Source organism: Acomys russatus, chromosome 4, assembly GCF_903995435.1.
Source record: "Acomys russatus chromosome 4, mAcoRus1.1, whole genome shotgun sequence".
NCBI lineage: Eukaryota > Metazoa > Chordata > Mammalia > Rodentia > Muridae > Acomys > Acomys russatus.
The window spans coordinates 82,330,736-82,345,466 of record NC_067140.1 but is presented as its reverse complement, the minus strand read 5'-3'; the positions used below and the strand labels follow the sequence as shown (position 1 = coordinate 82,345,466).

Below are 14,731 nucleotides of genomic sequence, written 5' to 3'. Positions count from 1 at the left end.
CTGACACCTGAGCACAGCACTCAGGAGGCTGAGAAAGTGCCCTGCTGTTAAGGCTAACAGGCGATACAGTAAGTTCCACGGTGATAGAGTAAGAGCCCATCTCAAAAGAAAAACTAAAAACAGAACAAAACAAAACAGAAAAAGGAAGGCTGCAAGACCCACAAATAAATCTACACCACTATGGACACCTGTTTTTTATAAAGAAGCTAGAATTACACAATTGAAAAAAGACAGCACCTTCAACAAATGGTGCTGGTCTAAGTGGATGTCAGTACGCAGAAGTTGTCAAACAGATCAGTATCTACCACCCTGCACAAAACTCAAGTCCACGTGGATCAAAGCCCTCAACATAAAACCAGATACACTGAACCTAACAGAAGAAAAAATGGGGAATAGCTTTGAACACATTAGCACAAAAGACAACTTCCTAGGGGCTGGAGAGATGGCTCAGAGGTTAAGAGTACTGTCTGTTCTTCCAAAGGTCCTGAGTTCAACTCCTAGCAACTACATAGTGGTTTACAACCACCTATAATGAGATCTGATGCTCTCTTCTGGCATATGGGCAGAATACTGTATTTAAAAAAAAAAAAAAAAACCTTCCTGAACAGAACACCAGTAACACAGGCACTAAGATCAACAATTAATAAATGGGACCTCATGAAACTGAAAAGCTTCTGTAAGGCAAAGGTCATCATCAATAGGACAAAACAACAGCCTACGGAATAGGAAGATTTTCACCAACTTGACATCTGATAGAAGGCTAATATCCAAAATATATAAAGAACTCAAGAAACTAGATATCAATGAATCAAATAATCCAATTTAAAAAACGGGAGTGCACATCTAAACAGCGAATTCTCAACAGAGGAATCTCAAATGGCTAAGAGGTACTTAAAGAAATGTTCAACATCCTTAGCCATCAGGAAATGCAAATCAAAACAACTCTGAGATAACATTTTACACCTGTCAGAATGGCATCTACCCAATGGAAGTTCCCTCCTACCACAAGGACATTTCTTCAACTATGTTCACTGCAGCTTTATTCCAAATAGCCAGGAACTGGAAACAACCTAGATGTCCCTAAGCCAAAGAATGGATAAAAAAAATGTGGTACACTGACACAATGTAGGAAGGATGGAGGAACAGAGTACTGGAAATGAGGAGGGGGGAGCACTTGGGGATGATGGAGAAACCTAGCACATGGGAACTCCCTGTAATCTACTAGAGTGACCCTAGAGAACTCTAGTAATGGGGAACACAGAGCCTGAACCCGCGGGATTGGGACATCAACCTAGCCACAAAACCTTCAATCTACACACTGTCCTGACTGCAAGATGTGCTGGGGTAGGCTAGAGAGATGGCTCAGAGGTTAAGAGTTCAATTCCCAGCAACCACATGGTGGCTCATAACCATCTATAGTAAGATCTGGTGCCCTCTTTCGGTGGGCAGATACACATGTAGGCAGAACACTGTATATATAAGTAAACAAATAAATCTTTTTTAGATGTATTTATTATGTATTCAGTGTCCTGCCTGCATATAACTCCTGCAGATCAGAAAAGGACACCAGATCTCATTATAGATGGTTGTGAACCATCATGTGGTTGCTGGGAATTGAACTCAGAACCTTTGGAAGAGCAGCCAGTGCTCTTAACCTCTAAGCCATCTCTCCAGCCCAAGTAAATAAATCTTTAAAAAGATGTGCTAGGGCAATGTTGGCAGTGGCACACAACTTGTTCAAGTAGCCAACTCATGACTGGTCTAACTCGGGGACCACGCCATGAGAGGGAACCCATACCTGACACTGCCTGGATGGCCAGGAACCAGAGAGGCAGGACAGCCCAGAGACTCGAGATAGAACCAAACATGAAAGTCAATGAAATGATTCTAATGATATTCTGCTACACTCAGATCAATGCCTAGCACAAATGTCATCAGTGGCATCATCCAGCAACTAATGGGAGCAGATGTAGAGACTCTCAGCCAAACATCAGGCTCTGCAGAAGAGGGAACAAAGGATTGCAGAGTCAGAGGGGTCAAGGGCACCATGAGAACACAGTCCACAGAGTAAACTAAGCAGGGTTCGTGGGTGCTCACCGAGAAGGAAGTGACACACATGGACCCTATCTGGGTCTGAGACAGGTTCTCTTATGGTGTGTAGCTTGGTGTTCCAGGGGGCAGAGGAAGGCACTTGTTGCTCTTGTAGGGAGCACAGATTAAATTCCCAGCACCTACATGGCAGTGGATCCAATGCCCTCTTCTGTACGCCAAAGAGCACCATACGCGTGCATGCCAGCAGGCAAAACACTCACATAAAACAATAAATCTAAAAACTGTAAATAAAAATATAGTAAGTGCTTAGCAACTTCCGAGAGAACCTCAGTAAGAGTAACACCTTACTTCTCAGGGAAGCAGAAGGATAGTATAAAAGCGATAAAAGGAAAGCTTTTATCTAGGGATCTAGGAAAGTTATCATTAAACAATGAAGATGAAGGCCAGCAAGATGGCTTGAGAGGAAAGGCCCTTGCCTCCAAGCCTAATGACTAAAGTTCCAGCCAACCTCCATATGCACACCATGGCATGTACCCATAGCCTCCAAATAAATAAAATAAATTTAATTTTAAAACATTTAGGCCAGTGAGATGGCTCAGAGGGTAAAGGTACTTGCTGAGCAATCCTGGCCCCATAAAAGTGGACAGATTCATCACTGAAAAACTGTCCTCTGGCCACCATGTACACGACATGGCACATAGTCACCATAATATGCTATGAACACACACATAATGGCTCACAACCATCTATAATGAGATCTGGTCCCTCTTCTGGCCTGCAGGCACACATACAGGCAGAACACTGTGTACATAATAAATAAATCAACAGCAACATTAGAAAATGTTCATTTAGGGGTTCATTCAGTGAACAGAAAGTGAAGAACACTGGAAGAAAAACTACATGAAACATAGGAAAGAAAAGGTCAAAACGGCAGACACAAACCGAAATATACTCACAATTACACTGCAAGTACACCAAAGAAAGCCAGTGGAACAAAATATATCTTATCCATAAGAAACATAGTTAAGACTCAAACACGCTGAGTAAAAGTTAACAGGAAAAAGAATCAGGCAAACAACCAATGTAAGAAAGCCACAGTGAATACAGCATGTATGTATGTGTGCCTGCTTGTTTATATGTGCACCGCATGTGTGCCCTTGGAGGCCCAAACAAGGCATTGGATCCCGCAGAACCGGAGTTATATAGCTGTGAGCTGCCCATGATAGCTGCTGGGAACTGAACATGGGTCCTCTACAAAAGCAGCAAACTATGGAGCTATCTCTCCACCCTGCAAAATACTTGCAATTTTTCATTACACTTCTTTGTCTGCGCCCATGTAGAGGTCAAAGGACAACCTATAGAACCCTCTCTTTCCACCATGTGGGTTACAAAGCTCAAACACAGGTTGCTGGGCTTGAAAGCATTATCCTTCTACCTCCAGAGCCATCACATCGGCCCTCAAAATAAAACTGTAGAAAGTGTTAACAAAAGAAATCTTTTGACACTGGTGATGGTGGACCACTTTGGAGGCAGAGGCAAGAGGATTCCCACTTTTAAGGCCAACCTGATCTACAAAGTGAGTTCCAAAATAGCCAGGGCTACACAGAGAAACCCTGTATTGAAATCCCAAAAAAATTTAAAAAATAAAACAAAAAACACCCTCATCTAGCCTCTTTGGGTACCAAGCAAGTATGTATATAATGTACATACATAGAAACAAATACTGCTGGGCGTGGTGGCACACGCCTTTAATCCCAGCACTTGGGAGGCAGAGGCAGGTGAATCGATGTGAGTTCGAGGCCAGCCTGGTCTACAAAGCAAGTCCAGGACAGCCAAGGCTACACAGAGAGACCCGGTCTCGAAAACCCCCCCAAAAAAAACAAACACTGATTGTGTGTGTGCGTGTGTGTGTGTGTGTGTATACACATATACATACATACATACGTATACACACACATATATAAAACATACCTTTTTTAAAAATCTCAAATCAAACCAGGAGATATGCTAAGCATCTGTATTACAGCACTCAGTCAAGTGAAACAACAGGACCCTGAGTTTGCGGTCAGCTTTGCTTACATAGCTAGACTCTCCCATAGTAGTAGAAACAGAAGAAATGTCTCAGTAATCTAGCCCTCTCCATTTCAAGAGCCCACAAAAAGGAATAAACCAAGCCTAAAGCAAACAAAAATAATACAAAATTAGCCAGGCATGGCACACACCTTTATTCCTTGCACTCAGGAGGCAGAGGCAGGTGGAGCGCTGTGAGTTCGCGGCCAGCCTGGTCTACAAAGCAAGTCCAGGACAGCCAAGGCTACACAGAGAAATTCTGTCTCGAAAAACCAAGCAACCAACAAAACAAACAAACAAAAAACAAATACCAAAAACTACTCAGGAAGAAATATCAAAACAAACCAGTAATAAGTGAAGAAACTGAATCAGTAATTCAAAAACTAACCAGAAAGAAAACCCCAAGCCAATAATGCTAAATTCTACCAAATCTGCAACAAGAAGTCATACCTGTTAATCAACTCTTTCCAACACGTCCTAATCCATTGTGTGAGGGCAGTATCATCAACACCAAATCCAGACAAAGCATAACAGGAATATCAATGCAAAAATCCCTCAACAAAACACTAGCAGCTGGGAATGGTGACCCACGCCTTTAACCCCAGCACGTGGGAGGCAGAGGCAGGCGGACCACTGTGAGTCTGCAGCTAGCCTGGTCTACAGAGTCCAAGGCTACACAGAGAAACCCTGTCTCGAAAACCAAACAAACCACACACACACAGACACAGAGACAGAGACAAACACAACAGGGCCAAGTAAGACTTAGCCCAAGAATGGAAACCTTCAAAAATCAATTCAACTTATCATACTAATATCAAAGCCAACCTGAGCTATATTTTTTGAGCCATCTTAAAAAATAAACACAAATCATCCACTAAAAGATACTGTAAATATACATGTAAAAAGAAAACTTTACTGAACTGAACCCAACAATAGTTAAAGCAAACAAACAAAAAACAAAACACCCAACATATCTCCCGAGTCTTTCCAAGAAATGCTAGGTTTAACACATTAAAAAAATATATAAAAATGATAAAAATAAAAATCAGACTGGAGAGATGGCTCAGAGGTTAAGAGCACTGGCTGCTCTTTCAAAAGTCATGAGTTCAATTCCCAGCAACCACATGATGGTTCACAACCATCTATAATGAGATCTGATGCCCTCTTCTGGCCTGCAGGTTATGTGCAGGCAGAGCACTATATAATTAATAAATAAACAAACTAAACACAATGAGCAAAGACAAAAACTTCTTTAAGAAAGCATGAAAAGAGCTCAAATGATGTTGGCAAAAACTCTTTTCAGGACAGGGTTTCTCTTGTAGTCCTGGCTGTCCTAGACCTACTTTGGAGACCTGGGTGGCCTTGAACTCACAGAGATCCACCTGCCTCTGCCTCCCAAGGCAAAAACTTAAGTTTAACAACAGCAAAAGGCAACAATTCAAAAGAAAAAGCATACTAAATCCACCACTAAAATTTAAAAATTTAAGGGGCTAGAGATACAACTTAGTGGGTAATAATACACTGAGCTCCTCCAGAGGACCTGGGTTTGATTCCCAGCACCCACATGGGGGCTCACAACCATTTGTAACTCCAATTCAAGGGGTTCGGAATCCCTCTTCTGGTGTCTATAGGACTGCACATCCATGGTGCACAGATATACATACAAGCAAAACATAGAAATTAAAATATTGCTGGGCATGGTGGCACACGCCTTTAATCCCAACACTCAGGAGGGAGCGGCAGGCGGATCACTGTGAGTTCGACGCCAGCCTGGTCTACAAAGCGAGTCCAGGACAGCCAAAGTTACAGAGAGAAACCCTGTCTGGAAACACCAAAAGAAAAAAAGAAAAAAGAAAAAGAATTTAAAATTTAAAAATTCTAAAGATATTCTTTAAAGAGGGTAATCTGAAGATTAACAGAAATACAATGTGTAAAATATTTATCATCCTAAAGACTTCTATCTAGAATGTCTAAATAGAGCTGAACATAATCTTAATTCATAGATGGTCAAAAAACTGGGATAGACCTCTTGCTTAAGACACACAAAGCACGTGATAAAGTGCTCTATTACCATTTGTCACTAGGAAGACGCAAGTTTAAAAGCACACTCAGATGACACTATGCTAGACTATCTAAACCGAGAAAGACTAGCATTGGTAATGAAGTAATGCAGTTGGGAACTCCCATGTACCTACCGTTGAAGTCAAAATGACGCCCGTAATTTGAAACTACAGACTGGAGACCTGATCTTTCTTGTTAAATCATGGACCTACCACATAATCTCATCATTTCACGCCTGTATCTCCACACACAGTGCAAGTCCATGTAGCCATGACACAAAGATGTACACAGATGCTCATGGGTTTTCTCTAACAGTCCCAAATGGGAAATAATGCAAGTCTTCCTCACTGAGAGGAATGAAAAAACAAGATTTGGCTGATCCTACACGTGTACTCAAATTCAAACAAACAGGTTGGATTAGCGTGGCCCTAGCAAAAGACTGACTACTGATCTTAACCCAAAAAGCCACATAGAGAAGATTCAAACTGATAAAGCGGGAAACAAAGAAGCAGACACCACAACAGAGAGTAAAGAAACCCGGAGGCCCATTAGAGACTATTTTGAAAACTCTATTCCAATAAACTGGAAAGTGTAGAAGTGTAAAAGTTACTAGACACCCCTGACCTACCAACCTTAAAGAGCGTGTTTAACAGGCCTCTAGCACAGTGAAGCTGTAACCCCATCCCCCCAACAAAGAAAAGGCCAGGCCAGGCAAGGCTGCACTCTTCACTGCTAAATTCTACCAGATCCTTAAATAAGAAAGGACACCGGTGCTCCACAAACGGTTCCATAAAACAGGAAGAGAAGAATGCCGCTAAAGTCATTCTTAAAAAACTGCCACTCTAAGGCCACCACAAGGAATTATGCACACAACAACAAAATTACAGATAGCTCACTCTTCCCTGTGAACACAAGACACAAAAGTCTCATTAAAACACTTTCAAACTGAATTCAACAACACTTTAAAAAGCTCTTATAATCAAGTGTGTTTCATTCCAGGGACACAGGGATTATTCAACATACACAAATCAGTATACACAAATCTAATACACTACATAAATAGAGCAAAGTAAAGAAAATCATATGATCTCAGATGCAGAAAAGTCTTCCAAAGAAGTTCAACACTTCTTTATCATAAAGCCCTGAAAAAATTAGGAACAGAGGAAACACACCTCAACATAATAAGCGGCATATATGAGCAACACAGACAACAGTAAATGCAGCAGGAGGAACATTTTCTCTACAACAGCAAAGAATGTCTACTCCATCCACTCTTATCTACAATACAACACTGAAATTCTTAGATGAGTAAAAACGCAAGAGACAGAGAAACTTGATACAAATAGAAAAGAACAAAGTAAATTATTCCTATTGCAGACTGGATGCTTTATACTCAAAAAGACTCTAAGGATGGGTTAGTTGAGATAGCTCAGTGGGTGAAAGCTATTGCTATGGCACACATATTCTCTACACAAATAATTTTAAGAATATTCGGCTGGGCAGTGGTGGTGCACACCTTAATCCCAGCACTCAGGAGGCAGAGGCAGGCGGATCGCTGTGAGTCAGCCAGCCTGGTCTACAAAGTGAGTCCAGGACAGCCAAGGCTACACAGAGAAGCCCTGTCTCAAACAAACAAACAAAAGAATATCCTAAAGACCCTACCAGCTCTTCACATTTTCTGTGAAGTAGCTTGACATAAAAATCAATATTAAAACAAAATCAGTAAAAGGGCCAGCAAGATAGCTCATGTGGTAAAAGTTAATAACTACAACACGCTTGGTAAACTGAAATTGACCCTAGGACCCACATGGTAGAAGAAAACCAGATTTGTTCTCTGTCCTCCACAGGCACACCAAGGCACACCCTACCCACATAATAAAGTTTGCTTGTTTTTAATCAGCAGCAGCAGCCAAGAATAAGTGACTATTAAGTGTTTATCCCTAAATGGGAAATCTGTATCAACTTCCATGCCACCAATATTGAAGGAACACCATGGAAGAAGGGGCAGAAAGAATCTAAGTCCTCAAAAAAGAAAAAAAAAAGGGGGGGGGGGCTGGAGAGATGGCTCAGTGGTTAAGAGCACTGTCTGTTCTTCCAGGGATCCCAGCAACCACATGGTGCCTCACAACCATCTATGAGAGCTAGTGCCCTCTTCTGATGTACAGGTGTATATGGAGGCAGAACACTGTGTATGTAATAAATAAATAAATAAATAAATAAATAATGAAAGAAAGGGGGGGAAAAAAAAACAGGGCATGGCGGCACCCACCTTTAATCCCAGCACTTTGGAGGCAGACCGCAGGCAGATCTCTGTGAGTTCAAGGCCAGCCTGGTCTACAAAGCAAGTCTAGGACAGCCAAGACTTAAAAAAAAACAAAAGAAGAAGAAGAATTTAAGTCCTAAAGGGGGTTAAGAGTGCTGGGAAATGCTGTCTTCTGGGTACAGCATGGCCATCACACTCAGGAGCTCACAGAAGCTGTACAAGACCAAGCCAGTCGGCACTGTGGTGACCTCAGGACATTCATGCCCACACACACTTGCACACTCCCACGCACACACACAGGAATAAAAATAATTTCAAAGAAAAACAAGAATCGACCAATGAAATTAAGTATTTGCATAAAAAAGCAAGCACCTGGTAATGAGAACGCATACAGAATAAGAACATCACTACCAGTTATTCATCGGACAGGGCACTAAGAATTACAAATGTTACACACACCATCTAACCAATAGGAAAGGCAAATAACACCTTCTAAAAGATAAAGTACACAACAGTAATAAAAAAATCTTTGTCATCTGAAATACAAATCAAAACTACAATGAGATTTCAACCAGTGAGAATGACTATCATAAAGATATCAAGCATCCACTGGAGAGATGGCTCAGCAGTTAAGAGCACTGTCTGTTCTTCCAGAGGTCCTGAGTTCAATTCCCGGCAACCGGCCAGTGGCTCACAACTACCATATATATTGGGATCTGATGCCCTCTTCTGGCATGCAGGCATACATAAAGATAGAGCATTCATATATAAAATAAATAAATAAAGCAAGCATCGTATGCTGGCAGAGATACTAGGGAATAGTGACACATACTGCTAGAAGGAAAGTGTATGACAACAACCATCATGGAAATGAGTATTAAGGGGAGAGAGAGAGATGGAGAAGGAAGAGCTAGAATTAGCATTAGATATGGTCTAGCTTTAGTACCACTCCTGAATATAAGCTAGGAGGAAGCCAGCATACAAGAGAAATATTTGTACATCCATATTACTGAGACATTAACAGCTAGTATCCAATTTATAAAAATAGCCTAAGGGGCCGGTGTGGTGGTGCACGCCTTTAATCCCAGCACTCAGGAGGCAGAGGCAGGCAGATCGCTGTGAGTTCGAGGCCAGCCTGGTCTACAAAGTGAGTCCAGGATAGTCAAGGCTACACAAAGAGACCCTGTTTCAAAAAATCAAAAAAAGTAAAATAAATAAATAGCCTAAGAATTACATATACACAGATGTATACATACACACACTAGATTATTATTAAGTCCTAAAGATGATTGAAATTATGCCATTGTGGATGGAACTGGAAATCGTGCTAAACAACCAGTCCAAGACAAATAGTTCATACATTCTCTCATGTGGGTTTTAGAGTTCTGCAGAAAGAAAGTAATGGGAAAGAATAAAGAGCAAAATGCATGAGCCGGGCACAGTGGAGCACACCTGTAATCCCAGCCCCTGAGAGGCAGAGGCAGGCCAATCGCTGTGAGTTCAAGGCCAGCCTGGTCTACAAAGTCCAGGACAGGCAAGGCTACACAGAGAAACTGTCTGGGGAGGGGGTGGGGGAGAAACAAAGTACATAATACACACACCTGAGAATATGATAATGAAATTCATTACACATAATATATAATACAATAGCATATAATACAACTATATATACATATATAAAGATGTATATGCGCACATATTTACAAGCTTTAATGAAGCTGGGCACAGCAGTGCATGCCTATAATCTCAGCACCCAGGAGGAAGGGCCATGACTTCCTGGAAAGCCTGGGCTATCATCTCAGCACCCAGGAGGAAGGGCCATGACTTCCTGGAAAGCCTGGGCTATCGTCTCAGCACCCAGGAGGAAGGGCCATGACTTCCTGGAAAGCCTGGGCTATCGTCTCAGCACCCAGGAGGAAGGGCCATGACTTCCTGGAAAGCCTGGGCTATCGTCTCAGCACCCAGGAGGAAGGGCCATGACTTCCTGGAAAGCCTGGCTGTCATCTCAGCACCCAGGAGGAAGGGCCATGACTTCCTGGAAAGCCTGGGCTATCGTCTCAGCACCCAGGAGGAAGGGCCATGACTTCCTGAAAGCCTGGGCTATCGTCTCAGCACCCAGGAGGAAGGGCCATGACTTCCTGGAAAGCCTGGGCTATCATCTCAGCACCCAGGAGGAAGGCCATGACTTCCTGGAAAGCCTGGGCTATCTGTCTCAGCACCCCAGGCGGAAGGGCCATGATTTCCTGGAAAGCCTGGCTATCATCTCAGCACCCAGGAGGAAGTGCCATGACTTCCTGGAAAGCCTGGGCTATCATCTCAGCACCCGGAGGAAGGCCATGACTTCCTGAAAGCCTGGGCTGTCATCTCAGCACCCAGGAGGAAGGGAAGGCCATGACTTCCTGGAAAGCCTGGCTATCGTCTCAGCACCCAGGAGGAAGGGCATGACTTCCTGGAAAGCCTGGCTAATCATCTCAGCACCCAGGAGGAAGGGCCATGACTTCCTGGAAAGCCTGGGCTATCATCTCAGCACCCAGGAGGAAGGGCCATGACTTCCTGGAAAGCCTGGGCTATCATCTCAGCACCCAGGAGGAAGGGCCATGACTTCCTGGAAAGCCTGGGCTGTACAAGGCGACTGTATTTCAAAAACAAGACATGGTTAACACGTGCAACAACATCAACTATATTCACAACCTAACTATGTAACATGAGAGCCAGTGAGCTATGGCCAAGCAGATGTTCAGCTGGGTAAAGGTGCTTGCTTAGAGGGAAAAAATTGGCTTCCAAAAGTTGTCCTCTGACCTCCATGCACATGCCTGGACCCCATTCCTGTGCTGAGAGCAGGTACACCTGTGTCTGTGCACACACATGCATACTCAAACTTTTACCAGGGGCAGTGGTGGTGCACACCTTTAATCATAGTACTCGGAAAGCAGAAGCAGGTGGAACTCTTGAGTTTGAAGCCATCCTGGTCTACAGAGCAAGTCCCAGGATAACCAGAGCTACACAGAGAAACCCTGTCTCAAACAAAGAAACAAAGAACTCTCATCCACTCTTGCTTAACACTAACTAAACACTGTGTGTGACCAGTTCATACATAGACAGAAAAAGTCAATGTAGAAGGGTAGCAGGAAGAAAGGGATTAGCAGGAGGGGAGCAAAGCAATAGGGGAAGGGTGAATGGTATCTAAATATATTATGTAAATGTGTGCAAACGGCATAGTGAAAAAACATTATGTATAACTAATACATGTAAGCAAAGCCTGATCAATTTCAAAGAATAAAAAGGGAGGGTCAAAAGTTAGGCACATAACTTTCCTAGTTTTCACACTGGTATTGACACTAATTAGTGGGGTAAATTATCCAGAAATATTGAAATTTTTCAAAAAGTTGAAAAATAATTTTAAAAATCCTCTTTTCAATTTTCTTCTCTGTAATAAGTAGCTGTTATAAGCACCTAACAACCTAGTGCTCAAAACCGTGTCCGATACACAGTAAATGCTACCAAAAACTTGGCTAAATAAACAAATATCACAAAAACTGACAGGTCTAGAAGCTAGCACTTTTAATCCTAGCACTCAGGAAGCAGAGGCAGGAAGAATCCAAGCCAACCAAAGCTACACAATCAGACCTTGTCTTAAAAGAAAATTAATTATTTTCATCCCAGGAGCAGGGGCAGCCAACCGACCCTCCCAATAAATTTATTTTATGAGATTTGCTGCCTGGTATGACTCTCTCATCAGAAGAAGCCAAGAAGCAATGAAGCAAAGAAAAGAAAGAAATGGAAAGTGGCTGAAGCTTTTGGGGTGGTGAGGGAGGGGTGGTGGTTGAGACAGGGGTTCTCTGTGTAGCCTTGGCTGTCCTGGACTCACGTTGTAGACCAGGCTGGCTTCAAACTCAAAGCAATCTGCCTCAGAGCGATCCACCTGCTTCTGCCTCCAGAGTGCAGGGATTAAAGGCCTGTGCCAGGCCTGACAGGTTCCTGAGCTCCTTAGCTCAGCTGGGGGCTACCCTCCCCTGGCAGCCTTTGCAGAGGAGGCTTCCTCTCAGAGCTGTGTGGTAACTGCGCCCCCAGTGTCTCAGGATAGCCTTCCATTTGCTATACGGTATCCCTTCAGAGCTGTGTGGTTCCTGGGCTTCCCAGGACACCTTTCCATGAGTAGGAGGGGGGAGGGATGGGGAGCGGGCAGGGGGTAGCTCTAGCAAAAGATAAGCAGCCTAAACCACAATCTAGTACATGACCACCACCACTTCTCTCACAGCTTGTGTGGTCAAAGCCTTGGCAATCCTGATTGAATGAGAACTAAAAAGTTCAGGGGACCTAAGAGTTAAGACTGCTTGAGGGGGGGGGAGCTAACATCAATCTTAGAAACTAGAAAATTATACTTTGTATAGGCGATAGAATTTCTGTTTTTGCAAGAATCTCATTATTTAAGCCTTGGATGTGCCACGCCTTGGAGCTATAAGCGGTCAAAAAAGTTCTCCGTTAAGTTACAAAATCTACCAACGTCAGATATATGGTTAGTATTAGGAAGAAAGGGGCGGTGGTGAATAAATGTCTAATTTCTCTTCTACCTAGAATTAGATAGATCTAACACCGATAAATCAAACTAGAAAGACAACCAAAACAATTCAAAGTGTCTATCTTTGGCGAGAAGAACGGACAGGAAAGGACCGAACAAGAAGATGTAGCTTTCCCTTTGGCTCAGGGGAACTTCAAGCTTACAAAGGAAACAGTGATTCACCTTAGCAATTTGTCTTTTGAGAACACAAAAAAAATACTAGGAACAAAGGTTTTGGTCTCTTCTAAGACAGGAAGTAAGAAAGTAAATAACGTAAGCACGTGAACTAGGTTCTAGGAGACAGGCGGGAACTCTTCGGTTCTAAAGCCAAAAGTAGGAGGGGACACATGTGCCCGGAAGCTTTCCAACTCAGCGATTCTAATTCAGAGTACAAAGTCGAACTCGGGACAGAACTACCGGGACGACGAAAGCAAAGCTCACGAATCAGAACGGATAAAAGCCTATCTATAAACCAACAATCTAACACCGCTTGAGGATCCGGGAACTGAAACAGCGAGCCGGCCGGCCCGGGCACAGCGGAGCCCACCGGGAGGCACACCGCTCCCCCGCCCCCGAACCCTAGTCCGTAACTAGCCGCTCTCCGCGCACGGTTAACTGCAACAAATGGGTCAGCCTCGGGTTGAAAACATTCGATCCGGCCACCGGGATCTCCTGGCTCAACACACACACACACAACAAGCGGCCCCTACCCTGCCAACCCTGCAGCCCGCCGTCAGGGGGCTGCCCAGCCAGGGAGCCCCGGAGAGCCCCGAGCTGGGCGGGCAGCCTAGGAAACAAAGCCGTGGGCGGAGCCTCGGCGCCCCGCTGGGAAGGCGGGGGAGGAGCCGCCTGGGCCCCCCACGGACCCCCCAACTCGCCCCCGCCCCGCCCCGCCCCGCCCCGCCCGCCTCCGGAACCGCGAACCCGCGAGGCCGCCTGGGGCGGGCGCCCGGGCCCGACGGCCAAGGCCTAGACGTGCCGCGCCGGGTCCCCGCTCCGGCGTGCTGGCCGCCTCCTCACCTTCTCCTCCACGCAGTTGACAATGATGGACGGATACTTGCGGCTGAGCCAGCGGAAGAACGCCGGGACTCCCATGACCAGCGGGCTTCGCTCCGGGCAGCGGCCCGCTGCCAGCGAGAGAGAGTAGAACCAACGAGGCTGGCGGGAGTCGCGGCCGCGGACACGAGCACTTCCTCCCACGTGCGTTCGGCGGCCGGAAGTGGCGTCAGGACCCCGCCGCGGGGGAAGCCGGGAAAGGAGCTCCTCCGCTAAGTGAGGCTTCTCCTAGACTGCACGAGTCGTGGGCTTTTTGGGCAGGCTGTGGGGCTATGTGGGGAGGCCAGACGCGCGGCGCTCTCCGGCAGAGCCTTCCAGAGCAGGGCTCCGGGCTGACACCATCGCCCACGGTAGTCCCCGGGCTCCGGGCTCAGCAGGCCGGCGGTACCAGGTCCTTCCCTGTGTGGTCGCGACTTTGGAAAGGCGTGGCCTGTTTTGCTTCCTTTCTCACAAACCACCCTTGGGCTGAACAGACACGCCCAACACTCTCGTTTCCATTTCCTGGTTCCTCTCATTTTTACGAGACTGTACCCGAACTATGAAAAAGCATCATAAAGTATTTTACAAATTTTTTTTTAATCTGCTTTGCGTAGGCAGCTTTTAAAGCTATGTTTAAGGTTTATTTTTAGTTATGAGTATGTGTGTACGTCCGCGTGTGGATTTGTGCACGG

At 44.7% G+C, this 14,731-nt stretch overlaps 1 protein-coding gene across 1 annotated transcript in view; it reads right to left on the bottom strand.

Moving 5' to 3' along the window:
- Positions 1-14,401, bottom strand: part of Xrn2 (5'-3' exoribonuclease 2) — a 75,000-nt gene extending 60,599 nt beyond the window's left edge. Inside the window, exon 1 of the mRNA XM_051144782.1 lies at positions 14,025-14,401. Within this exon, the coding sequence (XP_051000739.1) occupies positions 14,025-14,099 (75 nt within the window). The 5' untranslated portion in view covers positions 14,100-14,401. The remainder of the gene's footprint in view (positions 1-14,024) is intronic.
- Positions 14,402-14,731: the final 330 nt, after the last annotated feature.